Source organism: Notechis scutatus, chromosome 5 (genome assembly GCF_049901735.1).
Source record: "Notechis scutatus isolate UNSWTSFEM ecotype Mainland chromosome 5, rNotScu1.2, whole genome shotgun sequence".
Classification (NCBI taxonomy): Eukaryota; Metazoa; Chordata; class Lepidosauria; order Squamata; family Elapidae; genus Notechis; species Notechis scutatus.
This window is the reverse complement of record NC_142013.1, coordinates 4498945-4517988: the sequence shown is the minus strand read 5'-3', so window position 1 is coordinate 4517988 and position 19044 is coordinate 4498945. Positions and strand designations below refer to the sequence as shown.

At 44.6% G+C, this 19044-nt stretch overlaps 1 protein-coding gene across 1 annotated transcript in view; it reads left to right on the top strand.

Annotated features, from left to right (window-relative positions):
• The window catches only part of DGAT2 (diacylglycerol O-acyltransferase 2), a 50470-nt gene extending 31723 nt beyond the window's left edge, over positions 1 to 18747 (top strand). Inside the window, 5 exon segments of the mRNA XM_087966016.1 lie at positions 11066 to 11270; positions 13100 to 13214; positions 13216 to 13272; positions 14372 to 14574; positions 15167 to 18747. Of these exon segments, the coding sequence (XP_087822142.1) occupies positions 11066 to 11270; positions 13100 to 13214; positions 13216 to 13272; positions 14372 to 14574; positions 15167 to 15321 (735 nt within the window). The 3' untranslated portion in view covers positions 15322 to 18747.
• The last annotated feature ends 297 nt before the right edge of the window (positions 18748 to 19044 follow it).

Sequence of the window (19044 nt, the reverse complement as noted above, 5' to 3'; positions counted from 1 at the left end):
CTAATCATCTTTGTTGCTTTTCTCCACACTCTTTCTAGAGTCTCAACATCTTTTTTTTAATATTGTGGTGACCAAAACTGGATGCAATATTCCAAGGGTGGTCTTTACATTATAAAGTGGTATCAACACTTCCCGTAATCTTAATTCTATCCCTCTGTTAATGTAGCCTAGGATTGTGTTGGCTTTTTTGGCAGCTGCAGCACACTGCTGGCTCCTATTCAAGGGCTTGTCCCTCTCCCAGCTACCGCTATTGAGCCAGGCATCACCTATTCTGTAGATGTGCATCTAGTTTTTCTTCCTTAAATGTAGAACGTTACTTTTCTCATCATTGAATTGCATTTTGTTAGATAGTTCAAATCTGTTCAAATCTGTTAAGATCCTTCAGTATCTTAAGCCTTTCTTCCGGAGTGCTGGCCGTTCCTGCGAGCTTGGTGCCATCTGCAAATTTGATGAGTTCCCTTTCTATGCCCTTGTGATGACCCAGGGCATGGCACAAAAGCAACAAAGTCACAAAAGTAGGTAGAGTCCCTTTAATACCTCCAACTTGGCCCCCGATGTCCAGTTATCATCGGCTGGAGAGAAAACTCTCCCAAGAACAGTCTTTAAAGGGAAGAAATTCAGTGCGAACCCCAAAGTACATATAAATTATAAATAAAAACCAACACAAACCACAAGCTGCAGCAATTAACGAGACAGGGCTGGATAAGGAATTGCAGAACTCAAAACATAACGAAACATACAGTTTGGGAGGACACCAGAACCCAGATAGGACTTGACAAGCAAAGATTAATGCACGCTTTGCTTCCAGCAAGGAGCTGTGCACAAACACCCTCTTTATCCTGTTTCCCCAGCTGCAGCCAATGAAGGGAATCAGGGCCTTTTTCTCCCCCGTAACCCACGTTGCTCCCTTATCCATTCCTCCCTGCGTGCCCTAGGATGAAGAAGGGGGTGGCCCTGGGTGTTCCTCTGAATGCCCAGCCGGCCTTTGCCCTTCCCCAGTTTCCTCCCCAGCCACCGGAGCCACACTCCCACTCCCTGTCACCTGCTCAATCTCCCCCTCAGAATCAGATTCCAACAGGGGCATGACACCCCGTATTTAAATTATTGATTAAGATATTGAAGAGTACTGGACCTAAGACAGAGCCATGTGGTACTCTACTGCATACTTCCTTCCGTGTAGTTCCATTGAGGACTACATGTTGAGTGCGGTTGATCAGCCAGTTGAACCAACTGGTAGAATTGATCCCGAGTCAATCCTCACCTGCAACTCCAGGAAGCAAACTCTTCCTTTGGTTTATAAATCGTTCTCACTTCAGGAAATTCCTCCTTAGTTCTACACTGAATATTTCCTTAGTTAATTCCCCTCCGTTGCTTCTTGTCCTGCCCTCAGGGGCTTTGGAGAATAGCTTCTTTGTGGCAGCCCCTGAGATATCGGAACACCGCTATCAAGTCAACCCCGGTCCTTCTTTTCATTAAAGTAGATGTACCCAATTCCTGCAAGCCAGGGGTGGGATTCAAAAATCTCAGCCACCGGTTCGCTGCCCGGTTGCTGGGTGGACATGGCCATGGTGGGAGTGGCCTACCAGAACTTCCGGGAGGGCCATTTTTTTGCCTTCCCCAGGGTCCGGAGGCCCTCTGGAATCTGGAAACAGGCCCGTTTCTGGACTTTTCGCACTCCCAGAGCCTACTGCATCCAAAACAGACCACGTGGAGACTCCTGGGAGGGGCCAGGCAGTGCAGGTGGGGCCAGCCGGTTGGTTCAACTACCAGTTTGGCGAACCAGATGTAAATTTAACATCCGGTTCGCCCAAACTGGTCCAAACCAGTTGAATCCCATCCCTGCCGTAAGCCTTCTTACCAAGAAATAGGTTGTGGTCTACATTGTCAAATGCCTTACTGGAATCCAGTTATACTAGGTCCACAGCATTTCACTGGTCCCCTAATTTTGTCACTTTGTCCAAGAACGAAATAAGATTGGTTTGGCATGATCTGTTTTTTGACAAACCCATGTTGGCTTCTGGCTGTGACTTCGCTTGCTTCCAGGTGTTCGTACATCTGTTGCTTGATTACCTTTTCCTGGATGACTTCCTAGGTATTGATTTCGGGCTCATGGGCCTGCAGTTTTCTGGATCTGCTTATTTTTCCATTTTTTGAAGATGGAAACCACATTGGTTCTTTTCCAGCCCTCTGGTAGTTCCCTGGTGTTCCAGGATCTTTGAAAGATATATGGTTTCAGTGGTTTCTGAGATCTTTCTTGGGCTGGGTCAGAGCCACCAAATCCTATTCTATGGCAAAATATACATGTTGGATTGAAAGGCTCGACTAGCTTTTGAACTTCTGCCCTGGGACTTGTTGTCATCTTTATTTTTTTTAAAAAAAGCTGAATGGTGACTGGTGTTTGGCTCCTATCAAAGGGCATCCTTTGATCTACAGATTTTCATTTGCCGTAGTCAGGTTTCTCCTGCTTCTCCAGTTATAAAATACAGTGAACTAAGCCCAGACATGACTTATCTTTTGGTGACGAGGCCCCAATTTAAGTCTCAAAGTCTCTGAAATAATTTCTTTGCAACGACGACGGCCATGCTCTGTAATCCTGAACTTCCTCAGGTTGCAGACGAATTCCTCCATGTCATCCGAGCTTCGGTGATTCTGGTGAACCCTTAAAGAGGTCCTTAAAAGGCAGCTTTCCTGTGTGTGTGTGTGTGTGTGTGTGTGTGTGTGTGTGTGTGTAATTCTACCGGTTTGGCCCGATTCGGGAACTGGTAGCTCCGAACATCCCGGTTCGCTCTGAAGATTAAGGTATTTCCTCTTCCCCCCAACGATCGGCTGTTTTCGAAGATCAGCTGTGCCACGTGATTTAGATTAGCTAGAAAGCAGGAAATTGTCGGATTTCTTGCTTTCTAGCTAATCTAAATCGTGCGGCACAGCTGATTCCCCACCCCTTGCGGTTGTACTGCTTCGCCCAGGAGGCAAAAAATGGGTGGGTGGGGGTGCTGTGCGCACCCCCCCGCCCCGTACCCTGTTTTTGCTCCCAGGAGTTCTTCCCTGAGGCCCAGTAGGCAAAAAAAAAAAATCACTTATTTATTTAGTTTTGCCTACTGGGCCTCAGGAAACCTCCTGAGAGCAAAAACGGGGTGTGGGGGAACGCACAACACCCCACCTTCTCATTTTTGCTCCCAAGAGGCTTCCCTGAGGCCCAGTAGGCCCAAAAAATACCCAACCTCCCACACCCACCCAGTCACATGACCACCTGGCCACGCTCACCTAGCCACGCCCCCAGAACAGGTAGTTAAAACATTTGCATCCCACCTCTGGGCTTTTTCCTTTTCCTGAGGCTGGCAGGAAATGTTGCATTGGGGAGAGACCAGTTAGTCCTCGCCTTACGACCACAGTCGAGCCCAACATTTCCGTCGCTGAGTGAGGCTATTATTGAGTCTTGCTCCCCTATTACGACCCTCCCTGCCACAGTCGTTAAGGGATTTGCTGCCAGTTGTTCAGAATGGTTGTGAAATCAAATCAGGGTTCCCCACTGACTTCGCAAAAGCGGATCGCGTGACCACTGGGGACCCTGAGCCCATCGTAAGTACATGCCCTCAGTCAGAAATGGTGTAGGGTCTCCTGCTTGGGCGGTTGGGTTGGACTAGATGATCTACAAGGTCCCTTCCAACTCTGTTCATCTGAATAAAGAGACTTTGGAAAAAGTGAAAAGAGCAACAAAGATGATTAAAGGCCTGGAGGCTAAAAAAAATACGAGGAATGGTTGCAGGAACTGGGCCTGGCTAGTCTAGGGAAGGGAAGGACCAGGGGAGACAGGATAGCGGCCTTCCAATATTTGAGGGGCTGCCCCAGAGAGGAGGAAGGGGTCAAGCTATTCTCCAAAGCACCTTTAAAAGACCAGACAAGGAATAATGGATGGAAACTGACCAAGGAGAGATTCAATCTGGAAATAAGGAGGATTTTCCTGACAGCGAGAACAATCGACCCATGGAAGAGAGGTTGCCTTAGGACAGGCGTCTCCAAACTTGGCAACCTTAAGATTTGTGGACTTCAACTCCCAGAATTCCTCAGCTAGTCCACGCTGGCTGGGCGATTCTGGGAGTTGAAAGTCCACAAGTCTTAAAAAAGTCGCCAAGTTTGGAGACTCCTGCCTTAGGAAGTTGTGGGAGCTTCATCCCCTGAGGTTTTTTTTAAAGAAAAGACCGGACAGCCATTTGGTGCCTGGAATGGTCCAGGGTCTCTCCCAGCTTGAGACGGGGTGGGTGGGTGGTGGTGGTGGTGGTTTGGACTAGATGACCTCCAGGGGTCCCTTTCCAACTCCATTCTTCCATCTGATTCACTGAACAGCTGTGTGGCAAGGAAGGTGGTAAGGTGGAGCAAATGTTCTCTTGACCCATGTCTCTCTCTCTTTCTCTCTCTCTCTCTTAGCAAACAGCTTGCCAGTGTTTTAAAGACACGGGACGTCCCCTTACGCTGCAGAAAGGGGTGGGGTCCCAACATTGTGCATGGCACTGAGACCTCTCCATGGCTTTAGATGGGTGCAAAAGCAGGCGGTGAGCATGTGCGAAGCGGCTGGGACGGTTCCCCAAGAACATGTCCTTTCTCTCCCCATCCCTTATTGTGCATGAAAGTTGCACGTGGTGGACAGCTGGTCAAACCAGCGCCAAGGACCAAAGGTTACCACACATCGGGCTTGTTTGTTAACTTCTGGAGATAAAATATCTCCGGGGAGTGAAGCAATAGATTTTTCCAAGCCCAAATGTAAATTTCCAGTTTGGGCGGGGCGGGGAGGGGAGAGGTGATCCTGAGGGATCCACCCCAGTTTGGCAGCCTTCAAAGGAAGAACGGAGAACTCGCCAAGCAGCCTCTGGTCTTGTGGACCTTGGGTCTCCAACCAAAGGAGATCGGGCTGCCCAAGGAAAGTGAGGTTATTTCAGATAACAGATAATCAGAGTTGGAAGGGACCTTGTAGGTCACCTAGTCCAACCCCCTGCCCAAGCAGGAGACCCTACACCATTTCTGACAGATGGCTTCATCCAGGGATGAAGCTCCCACAACTTCTGAGGGCAACTTCTGTTCCATGGGCTGATTGTTCTCACTGTCAGAAAGTTTCTCCTTATTTCCAGATTGAGTCTCTCCTTGATTAGTTTCCATCCATTATTCCTTGTCTGGCCTTCAGGTGCTTTAGAAAATAGCTTGACCCCTTCCTCCTCTCTGTGGCAGCCCCTCAAATATTGGAGCATTGCTATCCTGTCTCCCCTGGTCCTTCTCTTCCCTAGACTAGCCATGCCCAGTTCCTGCAACCATGCATCATATGTTTTAGTCTCCAGTCCCTTAATCATCCTGGTTTCTCTTTGCACTCTTTCTAGAGTCCCAATGTCTTTTTTATAGGGTGGTGACCAAAACTGGATGCAGTACTCTAGGTATGGTCTTGCTAAGGCTTTATAGAGTAGTATTAGTCCTTCCCCTGATCTTGACTGTATCCCTCTGTTAATACAACTTAGGATTGCATTAGCTTTTTTGGCTGCTGTTGCAGCACACGGCTGGCTCCTATTTAGCTGGTTGTCCACTAAGACTCCAAGGTCCTTCTCACAGTTCCTGCTATTGAGCCTGGTTTCACCCAATCTATACGTGTCCTTTTGGTTTTTCTTGCCTAAGTGTAGGACTTTCCTTTTCTCTACATTGAATTTCATTTTGTTAAATAGGACCCAGTGTTCTAGTCTGTCAAGATCCATCTGGATCTTGAGCCTATCTTCTTGGATGTTGGCTATTCCTGCCAGCTTAGTATCATCTTAGTATCATTTCAGTAAACAGATTGTGTGCATGAAACGGGATTCAGTGGGGAAGTCCTGAGTTGCCATTGTGTGGAGTTGTTAAACCTTGGGAGTGTTCATCCTCCGAAACTCTATTTTATTTTTGCTTATTTATTGATATCCAGCCTGGATTATGGTTTTAATAAACAACTCGAGGCGGCAAACAGAAATAATATTCCTTCGGCCTTCTGTTTTCCTCACAAGAACAGCCCTGTGAGGTGGGCTGGGCTGAGACAGAGTAACTGGCCCAAAATTGCCAAGCAATTCATATCTAAAGCAGGACTAGAACTCACCGTCTCCTGGTGATTGGCCCAAAGTCCCCCAGCCCGCATTTGTGTGCCTAATGTGGGACTAGAACTCACCTACACCTGGTGATTGGCTCAGAGTCACCCAGCTGGTTTTCCCGCCTAAGGTGGGACTAGAACGCACCAGTTGTTCTCTAGGTTTGCTGGTGAAAGTCCCTCCTTCCAGGAATATAATGCAAATTAAGATGTCTTCAAACGTCTCTATGCTTTGTGTTAAGCCTGGATTCCCCAACGGGTGTTAAGGAAAACAAACTAAACAGAACGTGCAGTGAAGTCAGATAGGAAGACAGGTAAATGTGTGAGATAAGTTTTCTAGTTAACACGCAGTAAAAATACAGATACGCTTGTGCTATCAAAAATATTGTTTATTCCATTTAAGAATTATAGCATAGTCAAATAAACGGTCCATTAGTCATATATCAATTTCAGTCAAGTCTTGTCGGGGATACTCTATTTGCAAAGTCCGTGTTGAATAGCCAATGTCAGTACACTTACAATAAATCAGTCCAATCTTTATCTTCTCTCCGTTGAGAAAAATCAACACTCCTTTTTCTCTCCCCGTTCCAGCAAGAACGCAGTCATCAATCCATCCAGTAATTAGGGATCTTCAAGCCAGAGAGAGCGAGCTGCAATTGCCTCGCTTCTTATATAGTGCTTTTACAACCACACCCTTAATTACATTCTTGCTGTTAAAGTTACACACACTTTAACTAACAAACCATGATACCATATTTATTATTTTTACCCAAACCAGTTAGGGTAAACAATGTTATCCCTAACACTTTGAAGGCTTTTGGGTGGGAAAACCTATGTATTTAAATAAGAATGATCACAGAGATCTGGTTGAAAACAATTTAAGGAATAAATCCGATGGAGCAGGGAACTTTTTGCCTGGTATAACAGAAGGTTCATCCAGTTTATCCAGTTTGGTTTGGTCTGATTGTCTTCCTTTACCGGCATTTAAGCTCCAGGAGCTGAAGGGTGAAATTAGAGATCCCTGTGGATTCTTAAGCTTTGTAAACTGAGATACCTGAACAAGATCTTGTTGCTGTGCTGTTGTTTAGATCCTTCCTTCCTCCCTCCCTTCCTTTCCTTCCTTCCTTCCTCTTTGTTTTTTGTTTGTTTGTTTGTTTGTTTCCTTCCTTCCTTTCCTTCTTTCCTTTCCTTCTTTTCCTTCCTTCCTCTTTGTTTTTTGTTTTGTTTCTCTCTTTCTTTCTTTCCTTCCTTCCTTTCCTTTCCTTTCCTTTCCACCTCTTTCCTTTCCTTTCCTTCCTTCCTTCGTCTTTTTTTGTTTTGTTTCTCCCTTCCTTCCTTCCTTCCTTCCTTCCTTCCTTCCTTCCTTCCTTCCTTCCTTCCTTCCTTCCTTCCTTTGTTTTTCTCTCTCTCTCTTTCTTTCTTTCCTTCTTTCCTCCCTCCATCCCTCCCTCCCTCCCCAGATCATACTTGCTAGAAAACCTAAGTCAGATGCTACAGTGTTAGCTCTCCTCCTCCATTCACGGGAAGAGGGGATGAAATAGAGACCAACGAATGTAAAATGAGCACAAGATGCAATTCGGTGGTGAAACAAAGTAAGCTCCCACACTAAAACGAGCAAAACAAAATGCACAGGTACAGAATAGGTGGCACCTGGCTCAACAGCAGTGGCTTGTTGACCAACCACTTAAGTATGAGCCAGGTGGTACTTAAATATGAGTGACTCTCGGCAGTTGATGAGGATATAAAAAATGAAAACTGTACTCAACAGTAACGCTGTGAAAAGATTACACAGAATCTAAGTTGGTATTATTTTCTATTATTGATAAGTTGCTTTTTGCAGTGGTGCAGGGGCCTAGAGTTGGAGCTCTTGTTTCACAATCAGGAGGCTGTGAGTTCGATCCCAGGTAGAGGCAGATATTTCGGTCTGTCTGGGCCCTCTGAGAATATATCTGCTGAACAAAACTCTGTGCTGGCGACAGGAAGGGCATCCAGTCATTAAAACACTCCACTAGCTCCATTCAGCCGAGACTCTACCCTGCAAGGGATTATGGGGTCATGAAATGATGATTGATAAGTTGCTTTTGTTTGGAGCCTGTCAGCCGGGAACAACCCAAACTGCATGCCTAGAATTCACACTAGCTACTTTATTGTTCTCTGCCTATAATACAAGAATCTCTCCAAATGGGCAACTTTTGCCTGGGGAAGAGTAGGGTGCTGTCCAGACAGTATAATAGGTCATTGGGAATTGAGATAGTTAAGTTAGAATGGGGAGCTGTCCCCTTAAGGGAATGCCTCATGGTAAATGTAGTTAATGCATCCTGGGAAATGTAGTTCATGTCATGTGATCCTATCTGTAGTCCTGATTGGTCACTGAATTGACCCATGGTTGGGTTGGGGGAGTTTTCCTCTACTCCTGCTTGGACCCCAGAAGCGTGCTGGTGTCTTGCCCTTTGCTCCATCGTTATGGGATGAAAATAACTATTATTTTCACACTATGAAGTCAACTATGCAAAGAATTGGACCTTAGATGGAACTCAACATAACTGTGAGTTATACCTTGAGGATGCCTTGTGAGCCAATAAAGAAACTTTGTATGGAAGCCTTTTGTAGAGTTGCCTGTCCTGTCTTTTATATTGCAGCCGGGAAGAAGAAAGGAGAATCAGATCTTGCCTACTTGTGTTTATGTAGCAAATCCAGGCTAATTTTCCTCTTTAGCCCTTTTTCCGGTCAGGATGGCCACTCGCCAACATAGCGATCGATTTGTTTCGAGAATGAACTTTCCTTTAAAGTGTGTTTGCATCATAACGCGCTGGGAATGAAAGCGACTTCCAATTTCCTGCTGGCTTCCCCAGTGACTTTGCTCGTGGGACGCTGGGAGAGCGTTGGAAATCACAATCGTGTGACGGAAGGGCCACTGCAGTAGCCGGAACTTTGCAAATAAAAGCGGCAAAAGGGATGTAAACATTGTGAAAATTTAAATTCATAGAAGTAAGGGGCCCAAGTATTTTATGTATAATTTAAGTTAGTGGATTTGAAGTAGTTTGATTCAAAAATGGGCTCCTGAGTAATGCAGTGTTTGGGTTAACTGGAGGGGGACAAGCAGGTGGGAGAGTGTATGTATAGACTGGTCCTCGACTTACAGCCATTCATTTAGGGACTGTTCAAAATTACAACACTGAAAAAAAGTGATTTATGACAATTTCTCACACTTACGACTGTACAGCATCCCTGTCGTCAGGTGATCAATATTCGGATGTGTGGCAACTGACTTGTATTTATGACGTGTCCTGGGGTCACGTCTGTTAAGCCTGAATTCCCCAACGAGTGTTAAGGAAAACAAACTAAACAGAATGCGTAGCGTAGTCAGATAGGCAGACAGGTAAATGTGTGAGACAAGTTTGTATTTTAGTTAACACGCAGTAAAAAACAGATACGCTTGTGCTATCAAAAATATAGTTTATTCCATTAGGAATTATAGCATAGTCAAAATAAACGGTCCATTAGTCATGTATCAATTTATTCAGTCCAGTCGGGATACTCAATTTGCAAAGTCCGTGTTGAATAGCCAATGTCAGTTCACTTACAATAAATCAGTCCGTATTATCTCTTCTCTCCGTTGAGAAATCAACACTCCTTTCTCTCCTCCGTTCCAGTAAGGAAAACGCAGTCATCAATCCATCCAGTAATTAGGGATCATTAAGCCAGAGAGAGCGAGTTGCAATTGACTTGCTTCTTTTATGGTGCTTTTACAACCACACCCTTAATTACATTCTTGTAGTTAAAGTTACACACACTTTAACCAACAAACCATGATAACTTATTTATTATTTTTACCCAAACCAGTTAGGGTAAACAATGTTATCCCTAACAATGTCATCCCCTTTTGCGACCTTCTGACAAGCAAAGTCAAGTGGGAAGCCCGATTCACTTAACAACTGGGTGACTAGCTTAACAACTTCAGTGATTGACTTAACAACTGAGGCAAGATACGTCGTCAGATGGGGCAAAATTCACTTAACAATGTCTCACTTAACAACAGAAACCTCAGGCTCAAATTGTGATTGTAAGTCAAGGACTACTTGGGATGAATCCCAGATATTTTATGCCTTCTTTAAGTTAGTGGATTTAGGTACCTTTATGTATACCCTAAGGGGGATGCGGTGGCTCAGTGGCTGAGACGCTGAGCTTGTCGATCAGAAAGATCGGCAGTTTGAATCCCCAGTGCCACGTAACGGAGTGAGCTCCCATTCCTTGTCCCAGCTTCTGCCAACCTAGCAGTTGGAAAGCAAGTAAAATGCAAGTAGAAAAACAGGGACCACTTTGGTGGGAAGGGAACATCGTTCCATGCGCCACATTCGTAAACGACTAGTACATAGGTGCAAGGGAAGGTAAAGGTTCCCCTCACACATACATGCTAGTTGTTCCTGGCTCTAGGGGGCGCTGCTCACCTCCATTACAAAGCCGAAGAAGAGCCAGCGCTATCCGAAGACGTCTCCGTGGTCATGTGGCTGGCATGACTAAACACCGAAGGCGCACGGAACGCTGTTCCCTTCCCACCAAAGGGGTCCCTATTTTTCCACTTGCATTTTTTTTTACGTGCTTTTGAACTGCCAGGTTGGCAGAAGCCGGGACCAGTAATGGGAGCTCGCTCCGTTATGCAGTGCTAGGGATTCGAACCGCCGAACTGCCGACCTTTCTAATTGACAAGCTTAGTGTCTTAGCCACTGAGCCGCTGCATCCCTACATAAGGCATACATAAAATATATCTTACATTCAAATACATTTTGTATACCTTATGCATACTTTAAATTAGTGGATTTGAAATAGCTTGATTCAAAAATTGGTCCATTATAATGCACTGACCTTGGAGGGTACAAGCAGACAAGAGAGTGTATAATATACATGTTTGTGCGTGTGTTTTTTGCCAATTGAACTCCGTTTTTTTTTTCCTCTTTTCCTTCTCTCCTTCCTCAGATGATCAAAACCCACAACCTCGCCCCCAACCGAAATTACATTTTTGGCTACCACCCACATGGCATCATGTCCTTGGGTGCCTTCTGCAATTTTAGCACCGAGGCCACAGGTGTGAGCCAGATCTTCCCCGGGATACGTCCGTACGTCACCACACTTACAGGAAACTTCAGGTGGCCCATTCTGAGGGACTACTTGATGACCGGAGGTAAGGAGGAAATACCCCTTTCGTGTTGTCTAGCGATGCGGTTTGTCTTGGGAGGAAAGCCCGTTGAATGTGTTGCATCTTCTAAGGCAGGAGTCTCCAACCGTGGCAACTTTAAGACCTGTGGACTTCAACCTCCAGAATATGGGGATCTTTGGTTATTCGGGTTTTCTCCCGCGTAAGATTGGAAGTATCTAGGCAACGTTTCGATGAAGTCTCATTCATCATCTTCAGGCTTGTGTCTTCGGCTCTGTGCTTCTCAGAGTGACTTCATCGAAACGTTGCCTAGATACTTCCAATCTTACGCGGGAGAAAACCCGAATAACCAAAGATCCACATACAAATACCCGCGAGAACCTCAGAATATATATATATATATATATATATATATATAGATAGATAGATAGATAGATAGATAGATAGATAGATAGATAGATATAGATATAGATATAGATATAGATATAGATGATATAGATATAGATATAGATATAGATATAGATATAGATATATATATATATATATATATATATATATATATATATATATATATATATATATATATATAGATTCAGAGATTGTAGTTGTTCTTTTAAAGTTGTAGCAACGTTTCAGAGAATCTCATAAAAGAACAACTACAATGACGTGGAAAATACCCAACAAGAGACCATAATGAGAGAAAACTTAAGAAAACAAATATATATATATATATATATATATATATATATATATATAGATAGATAGATAGAGATAGATAGATAGATAGAGAGAGAGAGAGAGAGAGAGAGAGAATATAGATACTGTAGATTTGGGGTCTTCAAACTTGGCAACTTTAAGACTTGTGGACTTCAACTCCCAGAATTCCTCCTCCAGCTAGACAGATCGAGATAGAGAGATCGAGATAGAAAGAGAGAGAGAGAGAGAGAGAGAGATGGAGATAGAAGATAGATACTGTAGATTAGAGGTCTTCAAACACGACAGCTTTAAGACTTGTGGACTTCAACTCCCAGAATTCCTCCTCCAGCTAGACAGATATAGATAGAGATAGATAGATAGATAGATAGATAGATAGATAGATAGATAGATAGATAGATAGATAGATAGATAGATAGATAGATAGATAGATAGATAGATAGAGATGGAAATAGAAGATAGAAGATAGATATTGTAGATCGGGGTCTTCAAACTTGGCAACTTTAAGACTTGTGGACTTCAACTCCCAGAATTCCTCCTCCAATCATGTTAGCTTAGGATTCCTGGGAGTTGAAGTCCACAAGTTTTAAACTTGCCAAGATTGGAGACCCTTGATATAGCTAGTCCTCCACTTACAGCGGTGTTTGTTTAGCAACCGATCACACTTCATGGTGAGTTTTGCCCCCCCCCCTCCCGCCCCCATTTTACAATTTTTCTGGCTGCAGTTCTTAAGTTAGCAACACGGTTCTTAAGAGAATCTCGCTTCCCCATTGACTTTGCTCGTCAAAAGATTGCAAAAATAACGATCACGCGATTGCTGGGCATTGCAACCGTCGTAAAGACGAGCCAGTTGCCAAATGTTCGAAGCTTGATCATGCCCCCTTTGTAGGTTGCAATGGTGGTAAGTGTGAAATAGGGTCGTGGATCACTTTTTCCAGTGCTGTTGTAACTTCCTACGGTCACTAATTGAATTGGTCGTAAGTCAAGGACATGGTCATAAGTGTGAAAAAGGGCCATAAGTCACTTTCTTCTGTGCCGTTGCAACTTCAAATGGTCACTAAATGAATTGGTTGTAAGTCGAGGAGCTGCTTGCATTTCCTTTTTCTTCCCTCTAAAGATCCTTTTTCTCTCTTAACGTCCAGGTCTCTGCCCTGTGAACCGCAACACCATAGACTACCTCCTGTCCCAAAACGGCACCGGCAACGCGGTCGTCATCGTGGTGGGAGGCGCTGCGGAGTCCTTGAATTGTGCCCTGGGAAAACTGTGTGACTCTGAAGCACCGGAAGGGGTTTGTGAAGCTGGCGTTAAGACATGGGTAAGGAGAACGAAGGGCCCCCATTTGTCTCCCCGGCTGGCAATGGTGGCATGGCCTTCCTTGTAGGCATGGAAGGCGGATGGGTGACTTTGGGCCAATCACCAGGAGACGGAGAGTTCTAGTCCCGCCTTAGTCCCCAATCCAGGAGACTGAGAGCTTCCCCCTTAGGTCTGAAAGGCAGATGGGTGACTTTGGGCCAATCAGCAGGAGACTGAGAGTTCTAGTCCCTCCTTAGGTCTGAAAGGCAGGTGGGTGACTTTGGGCCAATCACCAGGAGACTGAGAGTTCTAATCCCACTTTAGGCATGAAAGCCAGCTGGGTGATCTTGGGCCAGTCATTCTCTCTCAGCCCATCCTACCTCACAGGGTTGTTGTTGTGAGGAAAACAGGAGGAGGAAGGCTTGTCGAATATGTGCTCTTCCTAGAGTAATTTATAAAAATAACGGTGGGCTACAAATAATTTTTGCCCCTTGCTCCTGTGAAAGAATAGAATAGAATAGAATTATAGAACAGAATAGAATAGAATAGAATAGAATAGAATAGAATAGAATAGAACAGAATCAGGAATAGACTAGACTAGACTAGACTAGACTAGACTAGACTAGAAAAGAAAAAAAAGAAAAGAACAAGGAATAGAATGGAATAGAATCAGGAATAGAATAGAATAGAATTCAGGAATACAATAGAATAGAATTCAGGAATAGAATAGAATTGAATTGAATTCAGGAATAGAACAGAATAGAATCAGGAATAGAATAGAATCAAGAATAAATAGAAAAGAATAAGGGATAGAATAGATTAAGGGATAGAATAGAACAGAATAGAATATAGAATAGAATAGAATAGAATAGAATAGAATAGAATAGAATATAGAATAGAATAGGGACCTTGGAGGTCTTCTAGTCCAACCCCCTCCTTAGGCAGGAGACCCTACACCACTTCAGAGAAATGATTATCCAACTTCTTAAAAACTTCCAGTGTTGGAGCATTCACAGCTTCTGGAGAGGCCAGGCGTTCCACTGATTTCAACAGTGACGTCAACAGTGATTCAGCTGCTGTTTATTTGCAATTTTGACATTGGCTTCTATTTTCTTCTCCAGGGCCGATCTGGTCCCCATTTACTCCTTTGGGGAGAACGAAGTCTTCAAACAGGTCATTTTTGAAGAGGGCTCCTGGTGCAGGTGGCTACAGAAGAAATTGCAGAAGTATATTGGCGTAGCTCCGTGTGTCTTCCACGGACGGGGGCTCTTCTCCTCCAACAGCTGGGGGCTGGTGCCTTACGCCAGGCCCGTGACTACCGTCGGTAAGTGGGAAAAGAGAGATTCCTAGTGTCGAGAGAGGAGAATGTCTGTAGCTTGCGGTTGAACTGGGGGGATCCTTGGTGCTCTCTGAGCTTGGTGGGTTTTTTGCGGACGTTTCATTACCCAACTAGGTAACATCATCAGTGCTAGAAGGGAGGTGGTTTTGTGGAGAAGAAGAAAGGGAGGAGGAGGAGGAGAAGGAGGAGGAGGAGGAGGAGGAGGAGGAGGAGGAGGAAAACGACTGTGGGGTCCTTGGTGCTCTCTGAGCACAGTTGTTTTCTTGCAGACAATTTCATTACCAAACTAGGTACCATAATCAGTATCAGGGAGGGAGGGTTATGGAGGAGGAGAAGGAGGAGGAAAAAGGGGAGAAGGATTAGGACTGTGGGGTCCTTGCTGCTCTCTGATCTTGGTTGTTTTCTTGCAGACATTTCACTACCAAACTAGGCAACATCATCAGTGCTAGTAGGCGATGGGGTTTGCTCATATTCTAGTGCAATTCTTGTAGATTGTAAACAGAGAGAAAACCCACTTTAGGGGGCTAACCTATCTTTCCGTGGTCGGTCATGTCCCCTTCTCTCTTTTGCCTTCCAGTCGGCGAGCCCATCACAATCCCCAAAACCGACAATCCGAGCCAGAAGGAAATAGACTTTTATCACAGCCTGTATGTACAGTCCCTGGCGAAACTCTTTGAGAAGTACAAGACGAAATTTGGCCTGTCGGAGGCGGAGACGTTGGAGATCAACTGACGCGGCACCCGCGCGACGGCGCTTGTGGTCTTTCAATTTGCTGGTGGGCTTGGAAAAACTGGCGCCAAAAGAGGCTCTTTCTGCCAGTACCTATTGTTTTTGTCTTCTGCTCTGTGGAATTGGGGGATCGAGCAAGGATCTGTAGAGAAGATAAAGGAATATTGTCTAAATATCCAAAGATTAGATCTCTCTAAGAGCCGGTGTATGGTTGGGGAGAGCGCTGTCTTGCCCCATTAAATCCCCTCATCCCACCTCAATCTCCAAAGTCGGCCATTTGCTTTGTCCCTCTGCTGCTAATTTCAGGGATGCCCAGATTTTTCCCTGTTTGAGAACAGTGGGAAGGAAGCCAGCCCATCTGGCTACAGGCCATCATCATCTCTGCAAGAGAGTCTTCCCTTGAATGGAGACTTATCTGTAAATCGATGACTTGTGACGCGCCGCAGCTTCTTCTGAGAGGGAAAACGCAAGGAAATGGGGAAGAATGAGGAGCAATGGCCCTCCCAATATTTGTTTTCCAGAGAGTCTCTTTATTGTATGGTTTCCCTGCCATTTTGAAGCAGGAAATACGTTTAATACTCTACGTTAAGTATCCAGATAGCTTTAGTGTTTAGCCATTTTGGAAAGAAAGTCCTCCAAATACCTCCCTGCCCTATTCTCAGGAAATCAGAAGCTATAGCTTGTCCATTTATGTCATTTGCAACTCTTGGGCCCCTCAGAGGTCTAAATAGCCACCCATCCTTCCTGCTTTTAAAAGAAGCACATTGCTTCCCGTGAGGAGAATGGAGAACAATACTCGTTCCCTCCACAGGTCTTATGCCTACATACACCCTCTCCAACAACATGGAAAACTTCATTTAGTTTTATTTTGCACTTTTCACAGGAAAAAAACCAAACGAACTATTGGTCACAACCCAGTTTTGCCTCATTTTACAACCTCTCGCCAGATGTGAAGTGAAACCGCAGCCATTAAGTCAGTCACACGGTTGCAGGCAGGGGTGGGATTCAAATTTTTAACAACCGGTTCTGTGGGCATGGCTTAGGTGGTGGGTGTGGCTTGGTGGTCATGTGACTTGGGTGGACATGGCTTGGTAGTCATGTTGTTGGCTGGGTGTGGCCAACTCAATATCACTCACATCGAGGCACGCATCTCCTCGCCTGGCCTCTCATGACTGCAGGGATGCTGCAACAGTCGTAAGTGTGAAAAATGGTCATAAGCCACTTTTTTCAGTGCCATTGTAACTTTGAATGGTCCCTCCACACAAGCAAAGTACCAGCAAAGGAGAGAAAAAACTCCAGAGAAGTTCCTGAGACAGGAAGTCTAGTCCTGCCAAGAATGTAATAAGGCTTAACGGAGAGGCAGTTTCTGTAAGCAACACCAGAATGTTTCCTTCCTGCCTTCCTTACAGGATTAGTAATTCTTTCTAACAACCGGTTCTCCGAACTGCTTAGAATGTTAACAACCAGTTCTAATGAATAGGTGCGAACTGGTAGAATTCCAGCCCTGGTTGCAGGGGTCGGTTGCTACCGGTTCACACCGGTTCGAGTGAACCGGGTGTTAATTTTACATTTGCTTTGCTCAACCGGTATTTGCAACGAAGGGCTGGCCCCACCCCTCTCAGGAGTCTCCACACGGCCCATTTTGGATCCCAGGTAAGTGCAGGGCTCGCGTGGAGGGGAGGGTGGAAAACGGGAGCCTCCAGAGCCCGGGGAGGCCGTTTTCGCTCTCCCGGAGACTCGAGGAAAGCCTCTGGAGCCCAGGAAGGGCGAAAATGACCCTTCCGCTTGGGTACCAGAGGCCAACTAGGCCACACCCACCCAGCAACCGGGCCAAGAACCGGTTGCTAAATTTTTTTGAAGCCCACCCCTGTAGGGTTGTGAAGGGAATCTGGCTTCCGCCATGGATTTTGCTCGTCAGAAGGTCGCAAAAAGGGGAATCACGTGATCCCCAGGATACTGCAATCGTCATAAATATGAGCCAGTTGCCAAAACGTCCAAATTTTGACCCAGGGGGATGATGCAATGGTCATAAGTGTAAAAAATAGCCATAGGTCACTTTCTTGCAGTGCCGTTGTATCTTCGAATGGTCACTAACTTAAAATGTTATAAGTTGAGGGCTACCTGTACTTTATTTATTTTTTAAGAAAAAAAAAAGCGAAACTATTTCTTCCTCAAAATAATAAGTCCAGTTGCTTTTTCAAAAAAAAACCCCCACTCTTGATACAGCTATGACCTGGATGACTGAGAATCTTCATAGACAATAGACAGTCCCCCTGTTAATCTGAATAAAAAGACTTTGGGAAAAGTTCAAAGAGCAACCAGGATGATTAGGGGACTGGAGGGGAGGGTGGAAAACGGGAGCCTCCAGAGCCCGGGGAGGCCGCTAAAATATACGATGAATGGTTGCAGAAACTGGGCCTGGCTAGTCTAGTGAAGAGAAGGACCAGGAGAGACAGGAGAACATCTTCCAATATTTGAGGGGCTGCCGCAGAGAGGAGGAAGGGGTCAAACTATTTTCTAAAGCACCTGAAGGCCAGACAAGGAATAATGGATGGAAACTGAACAAGGAGAGATTCAACCTGGAAATAAGGAGAAACTTTCTGACAGGGAGAACAATCAACCCATGGAACAGAAGTTGCCCTCAGAAGTTGTGGAGCTTCATCACGTGAGACTTTCAAGAAGAGACTGGACTGCCATCTGTCAGAAATGGTGTAGGGTCTCCCGCTTGGGCAGCGGGTTGGACTAGAAGACCTCCAAGTTCCCTTCCAGCCCTATCATTTCTATTCTGTTCTGTTCTATTTTATTCTACATATTCCATTCCATTCTATTCTTATTCCATTCCATTCTTATTCCATTGCATTCTTTGCTGTTCTGATTCTATCCTATCCCATCCTTTCTCCATCCCATTTTAGATTGATGTATATACACCAGTTGTCTGGTCTAATGTATTTCCTATTTCTAAATGTTTACATGTTGACTGAAGCTTTGAGGAATATATTCAGAGCCAATCCTGCTGACATGTTAACATATGTTTGAATGTTTGCACTATTGTATGTTTAACCCTTAGCCTTCAAGTATTTTAATTGCCAATAATGACTGAAGCTATAGATGTGCCTTTGTGTAGTGCAGGTTTTTCCCCCCCAAAGTTGGCCACTTTAAGGTGTCTGAGCTTCAAACCCCCAGAATTCCCCAGCCAGCATTTAAGTCTGGACATCTTAAAAGTCATGTTTGGGGGGAAAAAACTGGTGTAATGCAAAAACCCAGGGGCTTAATTAATAAGGTTCTTTGATCCTGACCACGCTACACATATATTCATTTAGAAAAATTAGACTGCTGCAGTCTGTAGTCATTTCATGGAGCAGACTGAACATAGGGGTTGGGTGGGAAGATTTTGTATAAATTTATAGAAATAAACATTAAACAAAAGTATACTTGTTTACTGCTTGTTATTTTCCTGGATTTGTTCTTGAGAAGTTTGGCCTATTAGCAACATTCTTTAGAGGGCAGAAAAATGAGAAACAATAAACCAAAGATAAGGAAAAGTAGGATGCCTAAATCAAGTTTACACCAACAGAATTTATTATACTGGTATCTCACCATAGTTTTTCATTCCTCTCTACTTCAACTATGTTGATATATCTCTTCATACGTTATTCTTTTAAGCATTTAAATTGTTTTGAGGCTATCATCAATACTACCCAACTACCACCTGCCTCATTTTACAAT